Raw genomic sequence first — 19256 nt, 5'->3', positions numbered from 1 at the left:
TGTATGTTAGACCCTCATGTCCACCTGGAGGTGTGTGCCTAGTTTCTTGCCTCAGGTTACACAGTTAGTGGCAGGGCTGGGACAAGAATCTAGACTTGCTCTTCCCAGACCAGGGCCTAGTTTTTAGATGTAACATTAATCCTCGGTTCCTTGGTTTCATCCTACCAATGGCTGGAGCATTCAAAGAAAATACTGGTTGAATGAATGAATGAATGAAAGTAAATATTGGAGGGGCACTGGGTGGCTCAGTGGGTTAAGCCTCTGCCTTTGGCTCAGGTCATGACCCCATGGTCCTGGGATCGAGCCCTGCATCAGGCTCTCTGCTTGGCAGGGAGCCTGTACTCCGCCCCCCCCCGCCCCTCCCCCCGTGCCGGCCTACTTGTGATCTCTGTCTGTTAAATAAATTAAACAATCTTTAAAAAAAGAAAAAAAAAGTAAATATTGGAAAGGCAGAGAGGAGGGGCATAAACGAGAATAGACTGAAAATGTCCCTCTCACCCTCTGGTTTTAGTCCCTCCCAGAGCCATATCTCACCTTCTTCACCTTCTGGCTGGAGACAAGGGTGTGGCCCTGCAGCAGGGTCAGGGAAGCCGTTGCACCGGGCTACAGAGGCAAAGAACTTGGCTGATGCTTTTGGGATTCTTGGGAGAGAAGGGTCCGTGTAGTTCACAAAATGCAGACCAAACCTCTCTGCGAAGCCTGTGGCCCACTCAAAATTGTCCATCACACTCCAAACCGTGTATCCTCGGAGGTCCACCTTATCCTGCACAGCTGCCCAAATGCAGAGGCCACAGCATGAGTTTCCTTTGTCTTACAAGAGCCCATTCTACCAGGCCTACAGAAGCCACACCTGCCCACGGCTGTCCCACAGTCCCCGCCTGCAGGTGAAGAGTTGGCTGTGGATGGACTAAGAGCCATCAGCATTTTCCCAGAAAGGCTCATTCCTGAATGGGAGTGCACGGGTAGACTACATTAATCCTGCTCAGGCACCTGCCATCCTCTCTCTCTCCACATGTTGGGATACCAGTCTTGGGGAGTGCCTTAAGTGTTCATGCTTTTTCCAAAAGTAAGTGGCCCTTGGAAAAGATTTCCACTGGACTAGGACTTTCTAACCATTTCTTTCCACTGCTACAGCACTCACTTTTTCACTCCGCGTTACTTACAGTCCCTTGTCCTAATCCCATCTTATCCCACTCCATCCTGCTGAGCTGAGGGTCTCAAACTTTCACTTGAGGAACAGAAGACCCTACAGACTGCTCCCGCATCTTAACCCTCCTCCTCCCAGCGCCTGCTTTCAGCAGGCCACTGCTGTTCAGGGACATCAGACATCAGGGATGATCTGGCAGAGCTGATGACTGCCAGGAATTCAAGTCTCGCTGTATCAGGCAACTGGGTTCGCTTGCTGAACTTACATCTAAGAAGGAGAAGACTCAAGAGTGCAGCCTCAAAGAAAAGCTTAAGCCTAACAGGAGGGAGAAGCTGCCTCTTTCTCATGATGGGGTCTCGTGGTTGCAGTATTCCCCCAACTGGAGACGTTAGCAGGTGTTTCCAGTGGTAAAAGGTGCACAGGGAGGAGGGGATAGGCCTGTCCTACCTTTGAGGGCTTCGTTGATGTAACTGCGGAGGTAGTAGATTCTTAGGGTGTCATTGAGGTCCGTTTCTCCCCGTTGGGACACTCCATTCTCTGTTACATAAATTGGGGGGTTGTTGTACTCCTCCTTTAACCAGTTCAGTATCCTCCTGAAGCCAAAAGGTGTCATCTTCAGCCAAAAGGAGCCAGAGTCAGGCCAAGAGCGATCTGTGATGGAGGCCACTCCCCTACAGGTTCAAACACAAGAGATAGGTCTCAATGTGTAAATCCCAAGAGGCCCTTTGCATAAACACAAAGCAAGGTTTTTACTAGGAAAAGCATTAGGTTTAGTCTAGACTTAACAGTCATAGCTAACTGCAGATGAGTCAGGTTGCCTCACATTCTTCTCTTTTCATTAGTTCTTACTGCATGTTGCTGGCCTAGCTGTGACAGGCCACCTGAGCTGTTTGCACCTCTACAGATGAACGGTTTCACTCATGGACTATACCCTCCAAAGGGTTGAAAGGCTCTGGGATTCCCTGATCACAGTGTCCAGTAGGATTTGAGTGCTGTGTTGGGAGAGAATGGGCTTCCCTGCATAAAGGACATCTAGTCAGCACCACAGGTGTGGTGTGGCCGCAGGCACCCATGGTTGGGACCCCCATTTGTGTGAGTACAGGGAACACATAGGCTGAGACCTGCTTTAAGTGCCCAAGGCCCTGCCTCTGTCCAGTGATGGACCTGGACAGGGCAATATCTTATGCCAAAGTAGCAACTGCTGGGAAAAGCACAGAAACTTGAATGTCTCCAGAATCACACTTGTTGTTAATTTTGCTTAACTTACAGTGCAATATTGGTTTCCACAATAGAATTCAGTGATTCATCACTTGAACACCCAGTGCTCATCGCCACAAGTACCCTCCGTAATCACTCACGCAGCCCACCTCCCACCCATGTACCTCTACCACCCTTCAGTTCTCTTTCGTTAAGAGTCTCCTATGGTTTGTTTCCCTCTCTCCTTTCCTTTTCTCCCCTTCCCATGTGTTCATCTTTTTTCCTTCTTAAATTTCTCATATAAATGGGATCATATGTTATTTGTCTTTCTCGGCAGTCATACATTTCAAATAAGGACCAATTATTTAGATCTTAACGTCCAAATCCTTCAGAAAAAAAAAGTCTTATCAGTAACAATTTATTGTGCTCAGCTGAACTGGATCCAGAACATTTTTAAAGTGTGAACACAGGTCACAAGGAGACAGTGCCAGGAATCATGAGGCAGCAAGAGTCCCATGAGTGCTCAGGCAGGGACCAGCAGGGAGGTGTTTTCTCAGCCCCGTCAGAGTCCCAACTCTGGGGGTTGCAGAATGCAGTGGATGGGTAGGTGTTTGTTTTAAAAGAACCTAGACAGTTTCACAGCTGATGTGGAAATGTACTTGTTACAAAAGGAGCAAGACCGTATATATATATATATACATATAATCTCAGTTTGGGGTAATATATTTTTATGTATAAATTCATAACTGAATATATATATATATATATATATATATATATATATATATATAGTTTTGTTTTTGGACAGGGATCACAAGTAGACAGAGGGGCAGACAGAGAGAGAGAGAGGGGAAAGCAGGCTTCCCGCCAAGCAGAGAGCCCAATTCGGGGCTTGATCCCAGGACCCAGAGATCTTGACCTGAGCTGAAGGCAGAGGCTTAACCCACTGAGCCACCCAGTTGCCCCTGAATATATATATCTTATATATACTATACTATATATATCTTATATAGTTTATATAAGATATATATATCTATACCATATAAACTATACTATATATCTTACATAGTTTATACTATATATCTTACATAGTTTATATAATGTATGTATTTACATGTTCTATTTATGAGGAGAAGGAGAGGTAGCTTACCCTTTACACATATGCATAAACTTCTGGAATGACACCCACAAGAATTTCCTATTCTTGCTTTCTGATGTTTCCACCATGACTGCATTTGTGTAATGCAGAAATAATAGTTTATAGTTTCACCTTTACCCCAAAGCCGGGGGAAGACCCAACCTTACTGTTTGACTGAAATACATCTGATAATTGAAACCAATTCGACCAAAGAAGAAAAACAAGGGAAGAAAAATATTTAAAGTCTTGAACATGTTTCACAAAACTCCAAGCATGTCTGTCTCAACAGGAAGCACGTTGGAAATGCTAGCTGGTGTTATTAGTAGACTGACAGAGGTTTGATTAGGTGTCTCAGGAGGGGACTCATCATCAAATTCCAGGATGTATGGTGTCAGGAGGCAGCTTTCTAGGCTGTGCAGTAAGAGCTGGGCAAAGGAGCTCCTTGCTATCTTCCCCAGAGACTGCTCCAGATGCCCTGTGGGCCGACTTACCTGTCTGCATCAAAGGAAGAGATCCAGGAGGCATAGTCCAGGTTGTAGGCCAGGATGGTGGTGTAGTGATTAAACCCAAAAAAGTCATAGGTACCACTGATCCTCTTCTTCTCACTCTCCGTGAACTCTGGGAGCCTGGGTGGAAGGAGCCATGACAAGTGTGGGGCTTGAGCATCATGCTTCGGGGAGAGAATGTCCTGGGGCAGGATTTGGGAGCGCTCTAACTACCCTGCCTGGGCACCTGGCACTTTCATCTTGACTGAAATTTTTGCTGCCAGTAACCTAGTGAATCAAAACCTTCCCCCACTGGGGTTTCTGAAATGTTGGAAGAAAACTAAAGCCTAAACCCCTCATGCCCCTCACTCTCCCACCCAGGAGCTAGCAGTAGCTCCTTAGGGCTTGTGACATCAAGGCTGAGGCTCTCTGCCCTGTGGCCTTGCCACTGCCCCCTGCCTCCTGCCCCAGCCACTGAGCCAATCCCCCCCAGCTCTCAATTGCAGGTGTCCCACTCATTCCCACCAGGCCAGCGCTAACACACTTCCCCACAGTTGGAATGCCCTCTGCTCTCCCACACACTATTCATGGTTAAGACCCAGCTTAACTGGTGTCCCGCCTTGTCCATGAAGTCTCCTTGTTCTGCCCACCCTCATCTCATTGTTCTGAGTTTTCTTTATATGGAGAAATTCGCGCAGAGAACTGTAGTGGGGAGCTTACTCTCTTCCCAGCTGGCATGTCGGCAGCTTGAGGACCCAGACTCGGAAGCCTCTCCTTATACACGCCTTACTGACTTGGCCCTGATCTGGGGACACGGTAGGTGCTCAGCAGAGTTGTGTCAGTGCCAGCATGCTTAGTGGAGACCAGAGTTAGCACATCAGACCCCGAGGCACAGCCCACTCCACAGGACTTACCCCAACTGGGACAGGAGTGCATTTTAAGGATGGGGACTGGATTATTGAGACTGCACAGCTGGGCTACATAAGGGAAGACTGGCCAGCTATGTTAAGAACTCATACCTCTGAATTCCTTTTACCTTCCCTGCTCATGGTCCCATGGTCTCATGGTCCCATGAGTCCCCTTGGAGCTTGTGGGTGTTTTCCCATAAGACCAGGTCACTCCCCTTCTGCACCAAACACCTCTAATCCTAGCCAGATGATTCTCAGACTCAGCGTGTGGGCCCTGGAGTCCACTTGGTTTCAAATCCCAGCTCTACTTAAGTAGTTGGATAATCTTGCCATAATCTTTTTTTTTTTTTTTTTTTTAAAGATTGTATTTGACAGAGATCACAAGTAGGCAGAGAGGTAGGTGCAGACAGAGAGAGAGGAGGAAGCAGGCTCCCCACTGAGCAGAGAGCCCAATGTGGGGCTCCATCCCAGGACCCTGAGATCATGACCTGAGTGGAAGGCAGAGGCTTTAACCCACTGAGCCACCCAAGTGCCCAGTCTTGCCGTAATCTTTGTGCCTCCTTAAATATGACTCAGGAGTGCCAATAGAAGATGTATACATGCTAGGTGTCCCTGTTGCTATTACTCCCTTGACAGGAAGAGGAGTGGGCTACTTTGGTGCAACCATCGCCCCCTACTGGCCAAGTGACAGAATGCACATGCTGGCAGTCACCCACTGCTACCCACATTCACTTGTAAGGTGGTGATACGTAAGTAGGATGAGCTGGAGAGTTTGTCCTTGCATGAAGTAGTGGGTTGCTAAGAAGTGGGTGCCTTTGAGACAAATTTCCTGTCTGTTCTACCTTTTGTTAAACACATAGCAAGGCTCTGCCCTGGGCTGAGAGCTTCACATGCACAATCATGTTCAGTCTTCCCAGCAACCTAAGACCGGCCTCTCTGACCCAACGGCCACACACTCACCACTGAGCTGTCCACCAGAAGCCAGTTTGGTATCACAGACCAGACTTTCTCCTGACCTTTTCCTGGCTGAGTGTTTAGATACCAGGACCTACCGAGACTTGCTGAGGCCTGCGGCCAAGCTTCTGTCACGGATCCGTGTCTTCATCACCTCGTTGTAATCGCCATTCTTGAAAATAGGATGAGCGAACCAGCCTCCCATAAACTGCAGGTAGGGTGGGGGTGAGAGCCTGGGCATTACCGGGGGGTCACACTAGGAGACAGCTGCTCTCCTGCTCATAAGTCACGGACCTCAGAACCCTCCCCTTCCTCTGAACCACCGCCCCACCCTGGGCTTAAACTCACATCCCCTCTGCAGCTATTTGCATGTTGCAGAGATTGTCAACCACTGCACCCCAAAAGGAGATGAACTGCACTGAGCACTGCCTCAGGACTCAGCAGACTGTCCTTGGCAGGGTCTCGCAGAAGACCAGAAGAGACTAGAAGCCTCCAGGCTGTGGATTTCCTCTCACCGCAGTGCAAGCCCCTTCCCCATCATCTTCCTAAGGATCAACTAGAACTCTATGAGGAGGGCGGAGCTGCAAGGCTTTCCTGGCTGCTCAAGGCCAAAAGTTCCCTGTGGAATTTTCCAGCCCATTTTCTGGAATGGGGTCCAGACCACCTTACCCTTAGGGTGGATATGTGGCACCCAAATGCTATGATGCTGGGGTCCTGAGAGGCTTCTTCAGTCTCTCCTCATCGCTGCCCCCCCCCCACCTGTTGGCTAATGCCTAAAATGTGGGGGAGGGCAGCCCTCCATTCTCAGGTGGCTTTGGAATACACATACCCAGGTGAAAGAGGCTTTGTGCACTTGAAGCAACAGTGTTCCTTTCCGTGGAAGCTGATTTTAGGGTACGTGTATATCGTCCTGGGCCTCAGTATCACAGGTCAGCAAGTGGCTCAGTCTGATGAAGTTAAAGCCTAACCTTTTCCTGAGGGTTTGGGGGGTTTTGATTTCAGGATAATTATTGCTCTAATTTACCAGTTCTGTGAGCCTAAAAGGAGAGATGCATTATTTTTGCCCCAAGGGCTTTTCCCCACCTGGCTAACAAATGGGAAAATTAAGCTCTTTTTGCATTCATTAATTTGATTGCTGTTACCAAGTTCTCTTGTGAGAAGTCTGGCAAGCAAAGACCCATGTTCTCCCCTCGAATACTGCTGCCTTTGAGCTCCTCCACAGAGCCAAAAGTGGCGGCTGGTGTGGAGAAGAGACACTTGCCTTTTCTGATGCTAAGACATGGGAAAGGGTGCTTTCTAACCCCATCAGGGACACGAGCAAGAGCCACGGAAAGGCTGTGCCCTGAAAAAGACCATTCTTTTCTCTCCTCACATCAGGGGCTCACACTGAAGGAAGGATGGGCTAGTTTGTTGGCGTCTGCTTACTAGTGATTCTACTTTATTATTTTTTTAAAGATTTATTTATTTAGAGTGTGAGCAGGGGGAGGGACATAAAGAGAGGGGAAGAATCTTAAGCAGACTCTGTGCTGAGCACAGAACCCCATACAGGGCTCCATCACCTCCTCACCACCCTGAGGTCATGACTTGAACCAGAATCAAGAACCTGACACTTAACCAACTGAGCCAGCCAGGCACCCTGTGACTACTTTCTAGGAGCACAGTTCCATGACCTTATTTCCTTATGCATGTGCATGTCCTTATGTTAAACTCACAGAAGTGGAAAATTACGGGCACTAATGAGCTTCACAGAATCCAAAGGCCCCAACCCAAGAAATTCTTAGGCCAAATAAATAAAAATAGATGGTGACACCTACAGGTGAAGTGTGACATTGCAGCCCAGCTCTATCAGCTACTATAGTCAAACCAGAAATTGAAGAGCTGGAATTTCTGTTAGTTACTTTCAGACGGTGTTGCATGCAGTAAGGACTACAGGTACAAATCATTTTTAAGACTTAAAAACTCAACCTCAAAGAACTCTGATCACAGCAAACCTATGATATAGATAGGTCATCTCCACTTCATAGATGAGAAAACTAAGGTACGAGAAATGTTTAGGTGATTTTTCCAAAGCTCACAAAATCGGGTAATAGCAAAACGGGGTCTTAAACCTAAATCTTTGTTTTGCCATGTAATTCCATTTCCATTCACTCAAGAATGGAGGGAAAGTCATGCAAGAGAATTAACAATGCCCAGAGGGAAAACAGACCTGAACGTATCTCCTGGCTGCCTCCACATCCTCCTGGTTGGAGGGATCTCTGGGCTCAGCCCAGTCGCTGCTGATGGTGATGGAAATCACGCCACCTTGACTGGCACGGTACGTGCTGTTGTACAGATGCCAGGCCTCAGCATGAGCCTTTATTAGGTTGTGGCCAACAATGTAGGGGGCAGTGCCAGGCCTGAAGGAGATTCCTGGAAACACACACACAGATGTCAATGAAGAGTGAACATGACCAAGAATATCACTCTCTCCCTACAGATGGTTTCTATGTTGGGGAGAAAGTTGTAGATTTTGGTGTTAGGAAGAAGCAAATTCAAGTCCTAGCTGTGTAACTTTGGTTTCTAGCTGGCTGTGTAACTTTGGATAATTCAGTCTGTCAGCTTCCTCCTTGGCCAAGTGAGCAATAAGAAAGTTCTTGCGAGAAGGAAATGAGAGCACGTATGTGAAAACCTGAGCAGCACTGTGTCTGGTAAGAAGATACTTGGTAAAGTTATCAGGCCAGGTACCCAGCAGAGTATGTGCCTTGGGAGCTAACATCCTAGCACTGTCTGGGGACCCACAGTGGAAGTGAGGGTTGGAGAATTCAGCTGATGGAAGCACATTCCTTGAGAGAAACGTCATGAGAAAGGCCAACTCTCACATGTTGCAGGAAGTTGAAGGAATGGTAAACCAAAGCACCAAGGACCAACAAGATAAATGTGGTAACGATTTGTGGCTCTCTCCAGCATTTTTTTTTTAAATATGTTATTTATTTATTTATTTGACAGAGATCACAAGTAGGCAGAGAGGCAGGCAGGGAGAGAAAGGAGGAAACAGGCTCTCTGAGGAGAGCCTGATGTGGGGCTCAATCCCAGGAGCCGGGGATCATGACCTGAGCCAAAGGCAGAGGCCTTAACCCACCGAGCCACCCAGGCACCCCTCTTCCAGCTTTTACACGTGATCCCAAGGAGTCACCTGAACACAAATTCACTCTCTCGGGCTCAAAATTTGAGAAAGGGTTAATTGGATGGTTCTAATGGGACAAAGACAAGTCCACAATCCCTTATTCAAAATCCTTAGGGATTATGTGGTCCAGACGTACAAGGGTTTTGTGTCTTAGAGAAGTACCACCTGGCAGATAGTATGTTTACACAGCACCCCAACCAGACCCAGGCGAGCTCTCCGTAATTAACATATCTGTAACAGAAATGCCCACACTAAGTGAGATCATGTTCATGAGCAGTCCCTCCATTGGTTCAAGTCAGGATGAGCTCAGGTCAGCCAAACTGATTCTGGGAAACTTGGGTTTTGCAGCTGCAGAAAATACACTGTGGACCTGTATAGTCCGACAGCTCATCCTTTCCTACAACCATTAGTCCCTGTCCCTGATCTCAGGAAGCTTTCCATTTGAGGCAGGGCAAAGAAAAAGCACAAAGAAATGGAGCCATTTGGAGGTACTGACACATAAAATCCGTATTTCACCAAAAGTGGCGTCAGAAGGGGAAATCTGCTGCATGTCAGGCAGCCTTGAACAAGAGGCAGGGACTCTGAGGCAGTGCTACCAAGCTTTCTTGGCCTTCTCTTCCAGGGCCACCTGGATTTCAAGTCTTGGTGGGGCTCAGAATGCCATGCTCCAAAGAGCTGGCGAGTTGAGACTGGGACCCTCACCTGGAGCTGATGTCCCGTAGCCATAGCCCTGGTTAGCGATGACAAAAGGCTCATTCAGGGTGATCCAAAACTTCACCTTGTCCCCAAGCCTCTGGAAGAGCACATCTGCATACTCTTTAAACCGCTGCACAATGGTCTCATTCTCCCAGCCTCCAACATCCTGGAGTGCCTGGGGCAGATCCCAATGGTAAATGGTCACCTGTGGAGAAAGCAAGGCCAGCAGCTCCATCCATCTGCTTTCAAGGGAAATCACTGCTGCTGCACACATGAGCACAAAGGAGGAGACCAAGCAGTTCAAAGGTTCTTTGGTGGGAGGGGGAGGGCAGCAGTGCTGAAGTGAGTCAACATCCCAGTCGGAGAAGACCCGGTTTGAGTGCCGACTCTGCCACCTACCAGCTGTGTGACCCTAGCCTGGGCACGAAGACCTGCACATCACGTACCAGTATGAGGGAAGAAGTCCAGAGAGCACTTTATTAGCCAGGGGTGGGGGGGGGGGGGGGGATTGAGATTGTAACCCTGGAGGCGACAGTCTGGCTGCAGTATGTAATCTCAGCAGAGGAAATGCAGAGGTGTCCTTAGGCTCACAAAATTTTGGTGAGAGCCAAGTAAGCTCACAAGTGAGCTTCTGTATCGTTATTCATAATAACTCCCAGCTGAAAAACATGTGCCCTTTTGCCCCAGTAACTCTGCTCCTAGAACCAAAACCTACAGATCAATTTATAACAAGGCAAAATTAGGAATGTCTGTGATGACTCACTGCACTAGAGGTTAAAATGGCAAAAGACTGGAATCACAGGGCTGTTTCCTGTTGCTAAACAGGAAAGTAATTCTAGAGGTAAGATACAAACAGAACTGCATGTAACTTTAAAAAAGAATCAGTGAGGAAACTAGATATGGATACGGAAATATGGGTCAGAAATACTGTTAAATAAAAGCAAGTACCAAGCTGCATGTATGTGACCAGTATGAAAAAAGGCAGGAAAGGAACAAACATGCACACATGTATACATCTTCTAGGTAATCACTGCAAAAGAAGGACATGAGAACCTAGCAAACTGGACTGTCTTCTTTAAGCAGGGGAACTGGATGGCTGGGAGTCAGAGATCAAAGGAAAATCTTCACTGTGGACTCTTCTGCGTTTAAAATTCTGCACCTTGTGAATTTTTGACAGTTCAAAAACTGAATCTGAAAACAGCATTTTGTTCACGAAATAAAGAGCCCCCAGCCCAGCTGGCTCCCGCACAGGGACTTGACCAGAACCTGGCTGGGGCCCGACCTCACCTGGGGCTTGATGTTGGCAGCCAGCAGCGCGTCAATGAGCCGCTTGTAGTAGTTGAGGCCCGCTTCATTGATGAACTTGGTGGTTCCATCCGGGAGGATTCGAGACCAGGCGATAGAGAAGCGATAGTGGGATACCCCCAGGTTCTGCAGGGCGACCACGTCCTCCGCAATCTTGTGGTAACTGTCACAGGCCACATCACCGGTGTCGTCATTCCCAACCCTCAGTGGTGTGTGAGAAAACGTGTCCCAAATACTGAGTCCTTTGCCATCTGCTCTCCACGCACCTTCAATCTCAAGGTGACAAAGACATGTTCTAGTTAAGTTCTGTAGTTGAGCCCCCACAAGTTCCTTTCTGTCAATGAGGGTGTCACAAGTCAGAGTCACCTCCTCTGAGAAAATTCTCTGGCCACCCTCTGATTTCTGAGCTTCTACAGCCTTCTGTACATGCTGTCTGTCCATGCCAGCACTGCCACACTGCATCACGCAGTTGTGGGCGTGCAGATGGACTTCCCTTGGCATGGGGTCTTTTGGTCTTGGTGTCCCAGCACTTAACAGGGCAGTGTCTGGTTTTTGGCACGGGCTCACTACAAGTCTGAATGAACAATGCCCCATGCCTCCAACCCCAGCCATGGTCAAACAAATACCACTGATGCCAGCTGTGGAGACAGAATTAATTTCTTTCTTTCTTTCTCTTCCTTCCTTTCCTTCCTTCCTCTTTCTTTTTTTCTTTCCTTCCTTCAAGATTTTATTTGTCAGAGAGAGAGCACAAGCAAGGGGAGTGGCAGGCAGAGCAGAGGGAGAAGCAGGCTCCCACTGAGTTGGGAGCCCGATGCAGGACTCGATCCCAGGACCCTGGGATCATAACCTGAGCCGAAGGCAGCTGCTTAACCCACTGAGCCACCCAGGCACCCCTGGAGGCAGAATTCCTAATTAGGACCCGTGTTGTGGCTCCTGTGCCTCCTTTCTCTCCTACCTACCTATCTTATAGGGAAATTGACCATAAGCCACTAGACAAATGCCTACTTACAGACTTAGGTAATGGAACAGGTACAAGTTCTATAATTTATGTGAGTGCTGTGAAGTGTGTAAACCTGGTGATTCACAGACCTGTAACCCTGGGGATAAAAATATATGTTTATAAAAAATTAAAAATAAAAAAAAAATACTGATTTATTTTGGAGACAGAGCAAGCATGCATGAGCCGGGTTGGGAGGCAGGAGCAGAGAGAGAGAGAAAAAGAGAGAATCCCAAACAGACTCCCTGCCAAGTGAGGAGCCCAACATGGGGCTCGATCCCACAACCCTGAGATCATGACCAGAGCTGAAATCGGGGGTTGGACGCTTAACCGAGTCAGCCAGGAGCCCCTACTTGACTTTAAAGCACTACAGCACAGATGATGTGATGTTATATGACTGGAGGCCACTAAGGTAGTGCTGGTATCCCAGCCAAGAGCACACGCCCAGGGGTGGCCTGCACAGCCCCCAGAAGAGCGGCGGGCCCAGGGCCAGTAGGCACACTCCAGTTCAGGAGATGGCCTTGGTGGCTGGGAGATTAGTTAATGCAGGGAAATGGAGAAAATAAGTGACAGCGTTGACACTCTTAGGAGCTAGATTTTTCATCACTAGAGAAAGAGATACAAATATGGGTGATGGAAAGGCCAGCATTTAGCCTGTGGAGTTGGATTGGAATCGGAGGTATCAGTATGAACTCACTATTTTTCAGTCTACTTAGAGAGATGGGGTGGATGTAGAAATACATACAAGTGCGTGTGTGTGTGTGCTCGCGTGTGCGCGCACATGTTCACACTTGTATTTCCTGGCTCTGTCTGCTGCAAGGGCTGAAGAATGCTGACCCCTGAATGGCAGTGAGCACACCCAGCACCTAGACCTCGGGTTCTAAATGCCCACATCCAGTCTAAGAGGCTGGGGCTCATTTGGGAAAGGGATGGTTACAGGACGGGGGCAGAAAAGGCCCAAGATGAGCCAGGAGCATCTTGTACCACGAAGAACTAACGAAGTGCTCAAGGAATGACGGACCATATAGAAAGGACACAGGATCTGGCTAAAAGGCACTCCCCATAGTAAAATGTGGGAAAATGTGAGCATTAAAATACATAATACTTGGGGCGCCTGGGTGGCTCAGTGGGTTAAGCCGCTGCCTTCGGCTCAGGTCATGATCTCAGAGTCCTGGGATCGAGTCCCGCATCGGGCTCTCTGCTCAGCAGAGAGCCTGCTTTCCTCTCTCTCTCTGCCTGCCTCTACATCTACTTGTGATTTCTCTCTGTCAAATAAATAAATAAAATCTTTAAAAAAAAATACATAATACTTAAAAAAAAAACGCATAGTACTAGCAAAACTATAACTCATTGAATAAAACAGGACTTCATGAGGCCATGCTGCTGATGCATATTTATAGAGCATAAATAATTAGGGGAAAAGTCAAAGCTTGACCCTTCTGTTGGATGCCACTTCATAAATATAAGCGGAATGATAAAATGAGAAAATAACTGTTGGCTCTCACTGAATAATCATTCAGTGAGATTTGAATAATAATTCAGGCAAAAATTATTAACAGTTGCTAGAGTAGTGGGTAAAATTTGATGAGGAACAGGTTACTTACAAGGTCTCCAAGTAGCTCCCCACAAAATACTTACTATTTATAACTACAGAATACTTAATAATTTTATAGTAGAGAAACCAGGCAAACACCTTCTCATTCAAGTGATAGAATCAGTTTCATATACATATATCTGTGTTTATGTATACACATGCACAGAAAATAAGGCAAATGGTAAAATTTTAAACAGTTGAGTAATATGGGGAAAAGGTTTATAGGAGTCCTCTACTATTTTTGCAACTTTTCTCTGTTCAAAAAGATTTCCAAATAAAAGGTTTTAAAAAGAACGCATGTGTAATCAGGGGTAGGGGGATGCTGGTGCAGGCAGTTGAGAGTGTTTGACTCTTGGTTTCCGCTCAGGTCCTCATCCCTGGGTTGTGAGATCAAGCCCAGTGTTGGACTCCGTGCTCAGTGCAAAGCCTATTTAAGACTGTCTCTCCCTCCCTCTGCTCTTCCCCCCATAAGTGCTCTCTCTCACTTGCTCTCTCAAATAAATCTTTAAGGTTAAAAAAAAAAATGTACAACCAGGTGATATCTAGCCAGATAGCTATAGCCCGCACTCTAAGCACTTCTCATCAATTTTTTAAAAATTTATTTTCAGCATAACAGTATTCATTGTTTTTGCACCACACCCAGTGCTCCATGCAATCCGTGCCCTCTCCAATACCCACCACCTGGTACCCTGACCTCCACCCCCCGCCGCTTCAAACCCCTCAGATTGTTTTTCAGAGTCTATAGTCTCTCATGGTTCACCTCCCCTTCCAATTTACCCCAACTCCCTTCTCCTCTCTAACTCTCCATGTCCTCCATGCTATTTGTTATGCTCCACAAATAAGTGAAACCATATGATAATTGACTCTCTCTGCTTGACTTATTTCACTCAGCATAATCTCTTCCAGTCCCGTCCATGTTGCTACAAAAGTTGGGTATTCATCCTTTCTGATGGAGGCATAATACTCCATAGTGTATATGGACCATATCTTCCTTATCCATTCACCCATTGAAGGGCATCTTGGTTCCTTCCACAGTTTGGCGACCGTGGCTATTGCTGCTATAAACATTGGGGTACAGATGGCCCTTCTTTTCACAACATCTGTATCTTTGGGGTAAATGCCCAGGAGTGCAATGGCAGGGTCATAGGGAAGCTCTATTTTTAATTTCTTGAGGAGTCTCCACACTGTTCTCCAAAGAGGCTGCACCAACTTGCATTCCCACCAACAGTGGAAGAGGGTTCCCCTTTCTCCACATCCCCTCCAACACATGTTGTTTCCTATCTTGCTAATTTTGGCCATTCTAACTGGTGTATGATGATATCTCAATGTGGTTTTAATTTGAATCTCCCTCTTCCCATCAATTTTTATATGTGACACTTTGCTAATTAGACGATTTAAGGTCACAAATGGAGAGAATTGTGCCTGCTGACCACCTGATGAATAGAAAAGGGGGCTTGCAGATGCTGATTTAATCATTCAAGATGTGGGCTGGCTAAAAGCTTTTTAAGACACTCCTATCCCTTGTACAGACCGGGCTTAAGAATCCTGTAGCATCTGTACCCTGTGCCCTAGAATCAATTCCTAACCCTTCCTGTGTCCAGCTGTAAACCTGAGGGGTGGTGGTTTTCTTCCAGGGGCTATTTTTCCTCTGAAGAGACATTTAGCAACCTTCAGAAACATATTTAGTTGTTACAAGTTGGGGAGGAATGTCCTACAATCTAGTGGCTACAGACCAGGGAGGCTTCTAAACACCCAATAGGGTAGAGGAAAGCCCCACAACATGGAATCATCCATGCCAGTGTCCATCAGGCTGAACTGGGGAAACCCTGGACAGCGGGTTCTGTTGGCCTGAAGTGAGAGTAACAGAATATGAAATCTTGATAGATCTTCCAATGATTCTTTCATGCAAGGTGTTGGCCAGAGCCCTGAAGAGGACCAAGAACTGGGGTTGCCTCCACCCCACGGAACAGGCTCCATGAACAGTTTCTGTGTTTGTACATTTACTTAATCATGTCTCAACACGGCAGAATTGGGTCTGAGACTCCACTGTAAACTAGCAGGGCGGTCATCTGGGGTACCTAACCCTCACCTCCCTCAAAAACATTTTCAGCAGCTCTATATAGAACACAGCCGAGGGCTAAGCACACCCAGGGTCACATCAGCTCACCACGCTGATCCTGAGCAGGTCCCACAGGGAACACACAGATCCCCCCAACTCCTGCCTCAAAGACAATCAATGGAGGCAGAAGATATAAAGCAGAGACTCCCCACTAACTGCCTGGGCAAGTCACTCTTTGCTTTTTATCTTTCATTTTTCTGGGGGAAAAGTAAACCCTTATGTTTTCTGTATTGGTGAGCTTCATTTGGCACGAATAAGCTGACACTGGGATGTCGTCAGGACATCAGAACAGGCCCAGGCCCCTGTGACAGCCACTCTGAGTCAACTGCCTGCTTGGAAGAGACTGGGTGATAAGAGACACATTCTAGCAGAGAAGCTTCCTGCTTGCATGTCTCTGCCTAAGTGTTGGTGCTTAACTTCACCTGCTCCATTTTGCCTCTGAACACCCATCTCAGCACAGCCCTAGAAGCCACGCTGGTCTGCCTGAATTCGGGAATGTGAAGAAGCCGGGCTGCCCAGGGAAAGGACCTCTGTGACTCCCCACATGGCACCTAGTACTTCCCTCCCACAGGTCTATGAGAACCCTGTGCTCTTACCTGACCCATCCTGCCCTTGGCACTGAGCCCACAGCCTGGCACTTAGGAGGTATGCAACAGATGTTGCTGAATGATCCCGGGCTTCTCACCTGATAAGCAGCAGAAGCCGCACTCCAGATGAAGCCCTCAGGAAAATGTCCATAGAGAAACTCGTCTTCCTTGGGCAGCGGCATGCCATTGTTGGTAATGACCTCTGTGTAGTACCTGGCTGAGGCTCTTGCTGTGCGAGGCCTGTTTGTGTGGTTGAAATCAACATGGTACAGTCCAAACTTGACTGTGTAGCCATTCAGCCATTCAAAGTTGTCCATCAGAGACCATGCAGAATAGCCTCTAAGGTCTACACCATCGAGTCTGTAGGCTGGGAACATCCCAAAGGGAGAAGAGAAGAACTTTACACCAGGAGGGTGAGGTTCCCCAAGAAGCCCAGCCAAGACTGGCACCTCATTGAAGACTGTAGTCCTAAGCTGTTACCTTCTACACACAAATAATGTGTGCCCAGATAGACAAATCACCTGGTCTTTTTTGCCAGCACTGGTGCCCTCAAAGCAATGACTAATGGCCAATCTTTGCAAAATCAAATTCTTTTGTTGGGGAAAAGGAATGTGCCTCAAAGCAAGAGTCTCAGCCCACTTTGGAAGTTAATCATACAAATGTGAATTAGAGAAGAGTTTCTTGTTCTGGGGTGCCTGGAACTCACCAGAATATAAGCTCCGTGTTATCTTTTTGTTACTGAACTTAGACTAGAACTCGTCACACAGCAGTTGCTCAATAAGGAATGGATGGACCCATGAAAATACTCTGTATGTGTGGGAAGATGACCATAGCTTTTTTTTAGATTTCCAAAGGGATATGTAACCTCGGAAGGGAAAAGAATTATGGAGTTGGGCCTTAAGAGAGACTTGTTGATGGTCTGTAATCCACTCTGCCAAACCATTTCAGGCATGTGACATATGGATGCTGGAAGATTGTAAGGGGGGTATCAATGCTCACCTACCTTTCAAAGCTTCATTGATGTAGGTTTTGTGGTAGAATATCCTGTCGGTATCTTCCACTTTTGGATTGGTCAGCGCCACTCCATTTTCGGTGATGTAAATGGGGATGTCGCCATACTCTTCCTTGATCCAGTTGAGCAGTCTTCGCATCCCCCAGGGCGCAGCTCTGTCCATTGCTGTGGCAGGCCATGAAGAGTCCTCCGTCTCGGTTGTCTCCCGGTCATCTTCATAGGAGGGTGGGTTTAACCTGGGTGTTCTGTGCTGCACAATTCTGGAGGAGTAGGTGTTCAGGCAGAACACATCGGCTGTGCCCCTGATGTACCTCTTCTCTTCCTCAGTGAAGCTCGGCAGGCGGGAAGTGGCTAAGTGTTGAAGTTCACTCCTATTCCCCACTTTCCACTTCATGGCATCAGGATAGTCTCCATTTCGGAAAATGGGGTGGGCAAACCAGCCCAGTGAGAACTGCAGCGTTCGGTCAGCTGCCTCCACCTCCCTCGGGATCTCTGGTGACTTGGGCTCTGCCCAGTGTGTACTAAGACTCAAAGAGATTACCCCCTTCTGTTCCTGCCTATATTTCTCATTGTAAGTGTGATAGACTCTGGCATGAGCTTTGATGATTGCATGGCCAATCCTGTAAGGTGCCCAGCCTGGGTCCTTCACCTGTGGAGGAAACTCCCCTGAGCCATAACCTAACCATGCCTGGTATGTGGGCTCATTAAAGGTCATCCAGAACTTGACTCTGTCCCCAAAGGTCTGGAAACAAAAGTCTGCATAGCTGTTAAACAACTCAATCAAGGAAGAATTTTCCCAACCTCCAATATCCTGGAGAGCCTGGGGCAGGTCCCAGTGGTACAGTGTCACCATGGGTGAGATGTTGCTTGCCACCAAGCCATTGATCAGCCTGTTGTAATAATCAACACCGTGTCTGTTGATAGAATTGTTTCTTCCCGTTGGGAAAATCCTAGACCAGGAGAGAGAGAAACGATAGGCCTTCACCTTCAAAGCTCGAAGCATATTCAGATCTGCATCCAATTGGTTATAGCTGTCACAGGCGATGTCTCCAGTGGCACTTCCTTTCACATTGCTCCCTGGTGTGTGGGTGAAGTTATCCCAGATGCTGGGGCCTTTGCCATCAGCATCCCAAGCTCCTTCAATCTGATAAGCTGATGAAGACACACCCCACAGAAAGTCATCCCGGAAAGTGCCATGGTAAAACAGATCTCTTTCAAACTTGGGTTGGTTGGAGAACTTTTCCCAAACAACTTTAGCTTTGGAGGGCACATCAGATGGAAAAGTGAAGGCTCTCATTTTAGGTGGAAAGTTTGATGTACTGGGTGATGGCAGTCTCTTTACTACCTTGGGAAGAAAACCATTCTTTTCAATGATGCTGGTGAAAAAGTAGGCAGACTTCCTGGGAGTCCTCGGCTTGCTGCTGTCGTTGAAGTTGACGTGGTGCAGCCCAAACCTCTGGCTGTAACCAGAGGGGCCTTCGAAGCCATCCATGAGGGCACGAGCAATGTAAGATCGAACATCCACCAAGTCGTCCTTGATAGCTACAGAGAGAAACAAAATTCAGGATTATTTTAAAGTCTCCATTACTGATGTTGCTATTTAAAGGTTTTCCTTTTGGGGCACATGGGTGGCTCAGTGGGTTAAGGCCTCTGCCTTCAGCTCAGGTCATGGTCCCAGGGTCCTGGGATCAAGCCCTGCATTGGGCTCTTTGCTCAGCAGGGAGCCTGCTTCTTCCTCTGTCTCTGCCTGCCTCTCGGCAGGCAGGCAGGCAGAGGAGGAGGAGGAGGAGGAGGAAAAAAAGAAGTCTGGTGAGCCAAGGAAAAACCAGCCTCAGAGTAAAGCAACAGCTTTGGGCTCAAAGTGGGAACCAGCAAAGTCTTAAGCCCTATTTTTATCAGATTACACAGAATCTCAACAAACACTAATTGTATAAGAGGCATAATTCATATGCTA

The 19256-nt window shown here is 47.4% G+C and overlaps 1 protein-coding gene across 1 annotated transcript in view; it reads right to left on the bottom strand.

Moving 5' to 3' along the window:
* Positions 1–19256, bottom strand: part of LCT (lactase) — a 56005-nt gene that overhangs the window by 5636 nt on the left and 31113 nt on the right. The window contains exons 8-16 of the mRNA XM_059394376.1: positions 17294–18844; positions 16389–16657; positions 10976–11266; positions 9695–9893; positions 8036–8238; positions 5928–6037; positions 3974–4108; positions 1595–1818; positions 544–771 (exon numbers count right to left, since the gene is read on the bottom strand). Coding sequence (XP_059250359.1) covers positions 544–771; positions 1595–1818; positions 3974–4108; positions 5928–6037; positions 8036–8238; positions 9695–9893; positions 10976–11266; positions 16389–16657; positions 17294–18844 — 3210 coding nt within the window. The remainder of the gene's footprint in view (positions 1–543; positions 772–1594; positions 1819–3973; positions 4109–5927; positions 6038–8035; positions 8239–9694; positions 9894–10975; positions 11267–16388; positions 16658–17293; positions 18845–19256) is intronic.

The sequence above is a fragment of the Mustela nigripes genome, chromosome 3 (genome assembly GCF_022355385.1).
Source record: "Mustela nigripes isolate SB6536 chromosome 3, MUSNIG.SB6536, whole genome shotgun sequence".
NCBI lineage: Eukaryota > Metazoa > Chordata > Mammalia > Carnivora > Mustelidae > Mustela > Mustela nigripes.
Note: the sequence above shows the minus strand (reverse complement) of the source record. Positions and strands in the feature narration are given on the sequence as shown.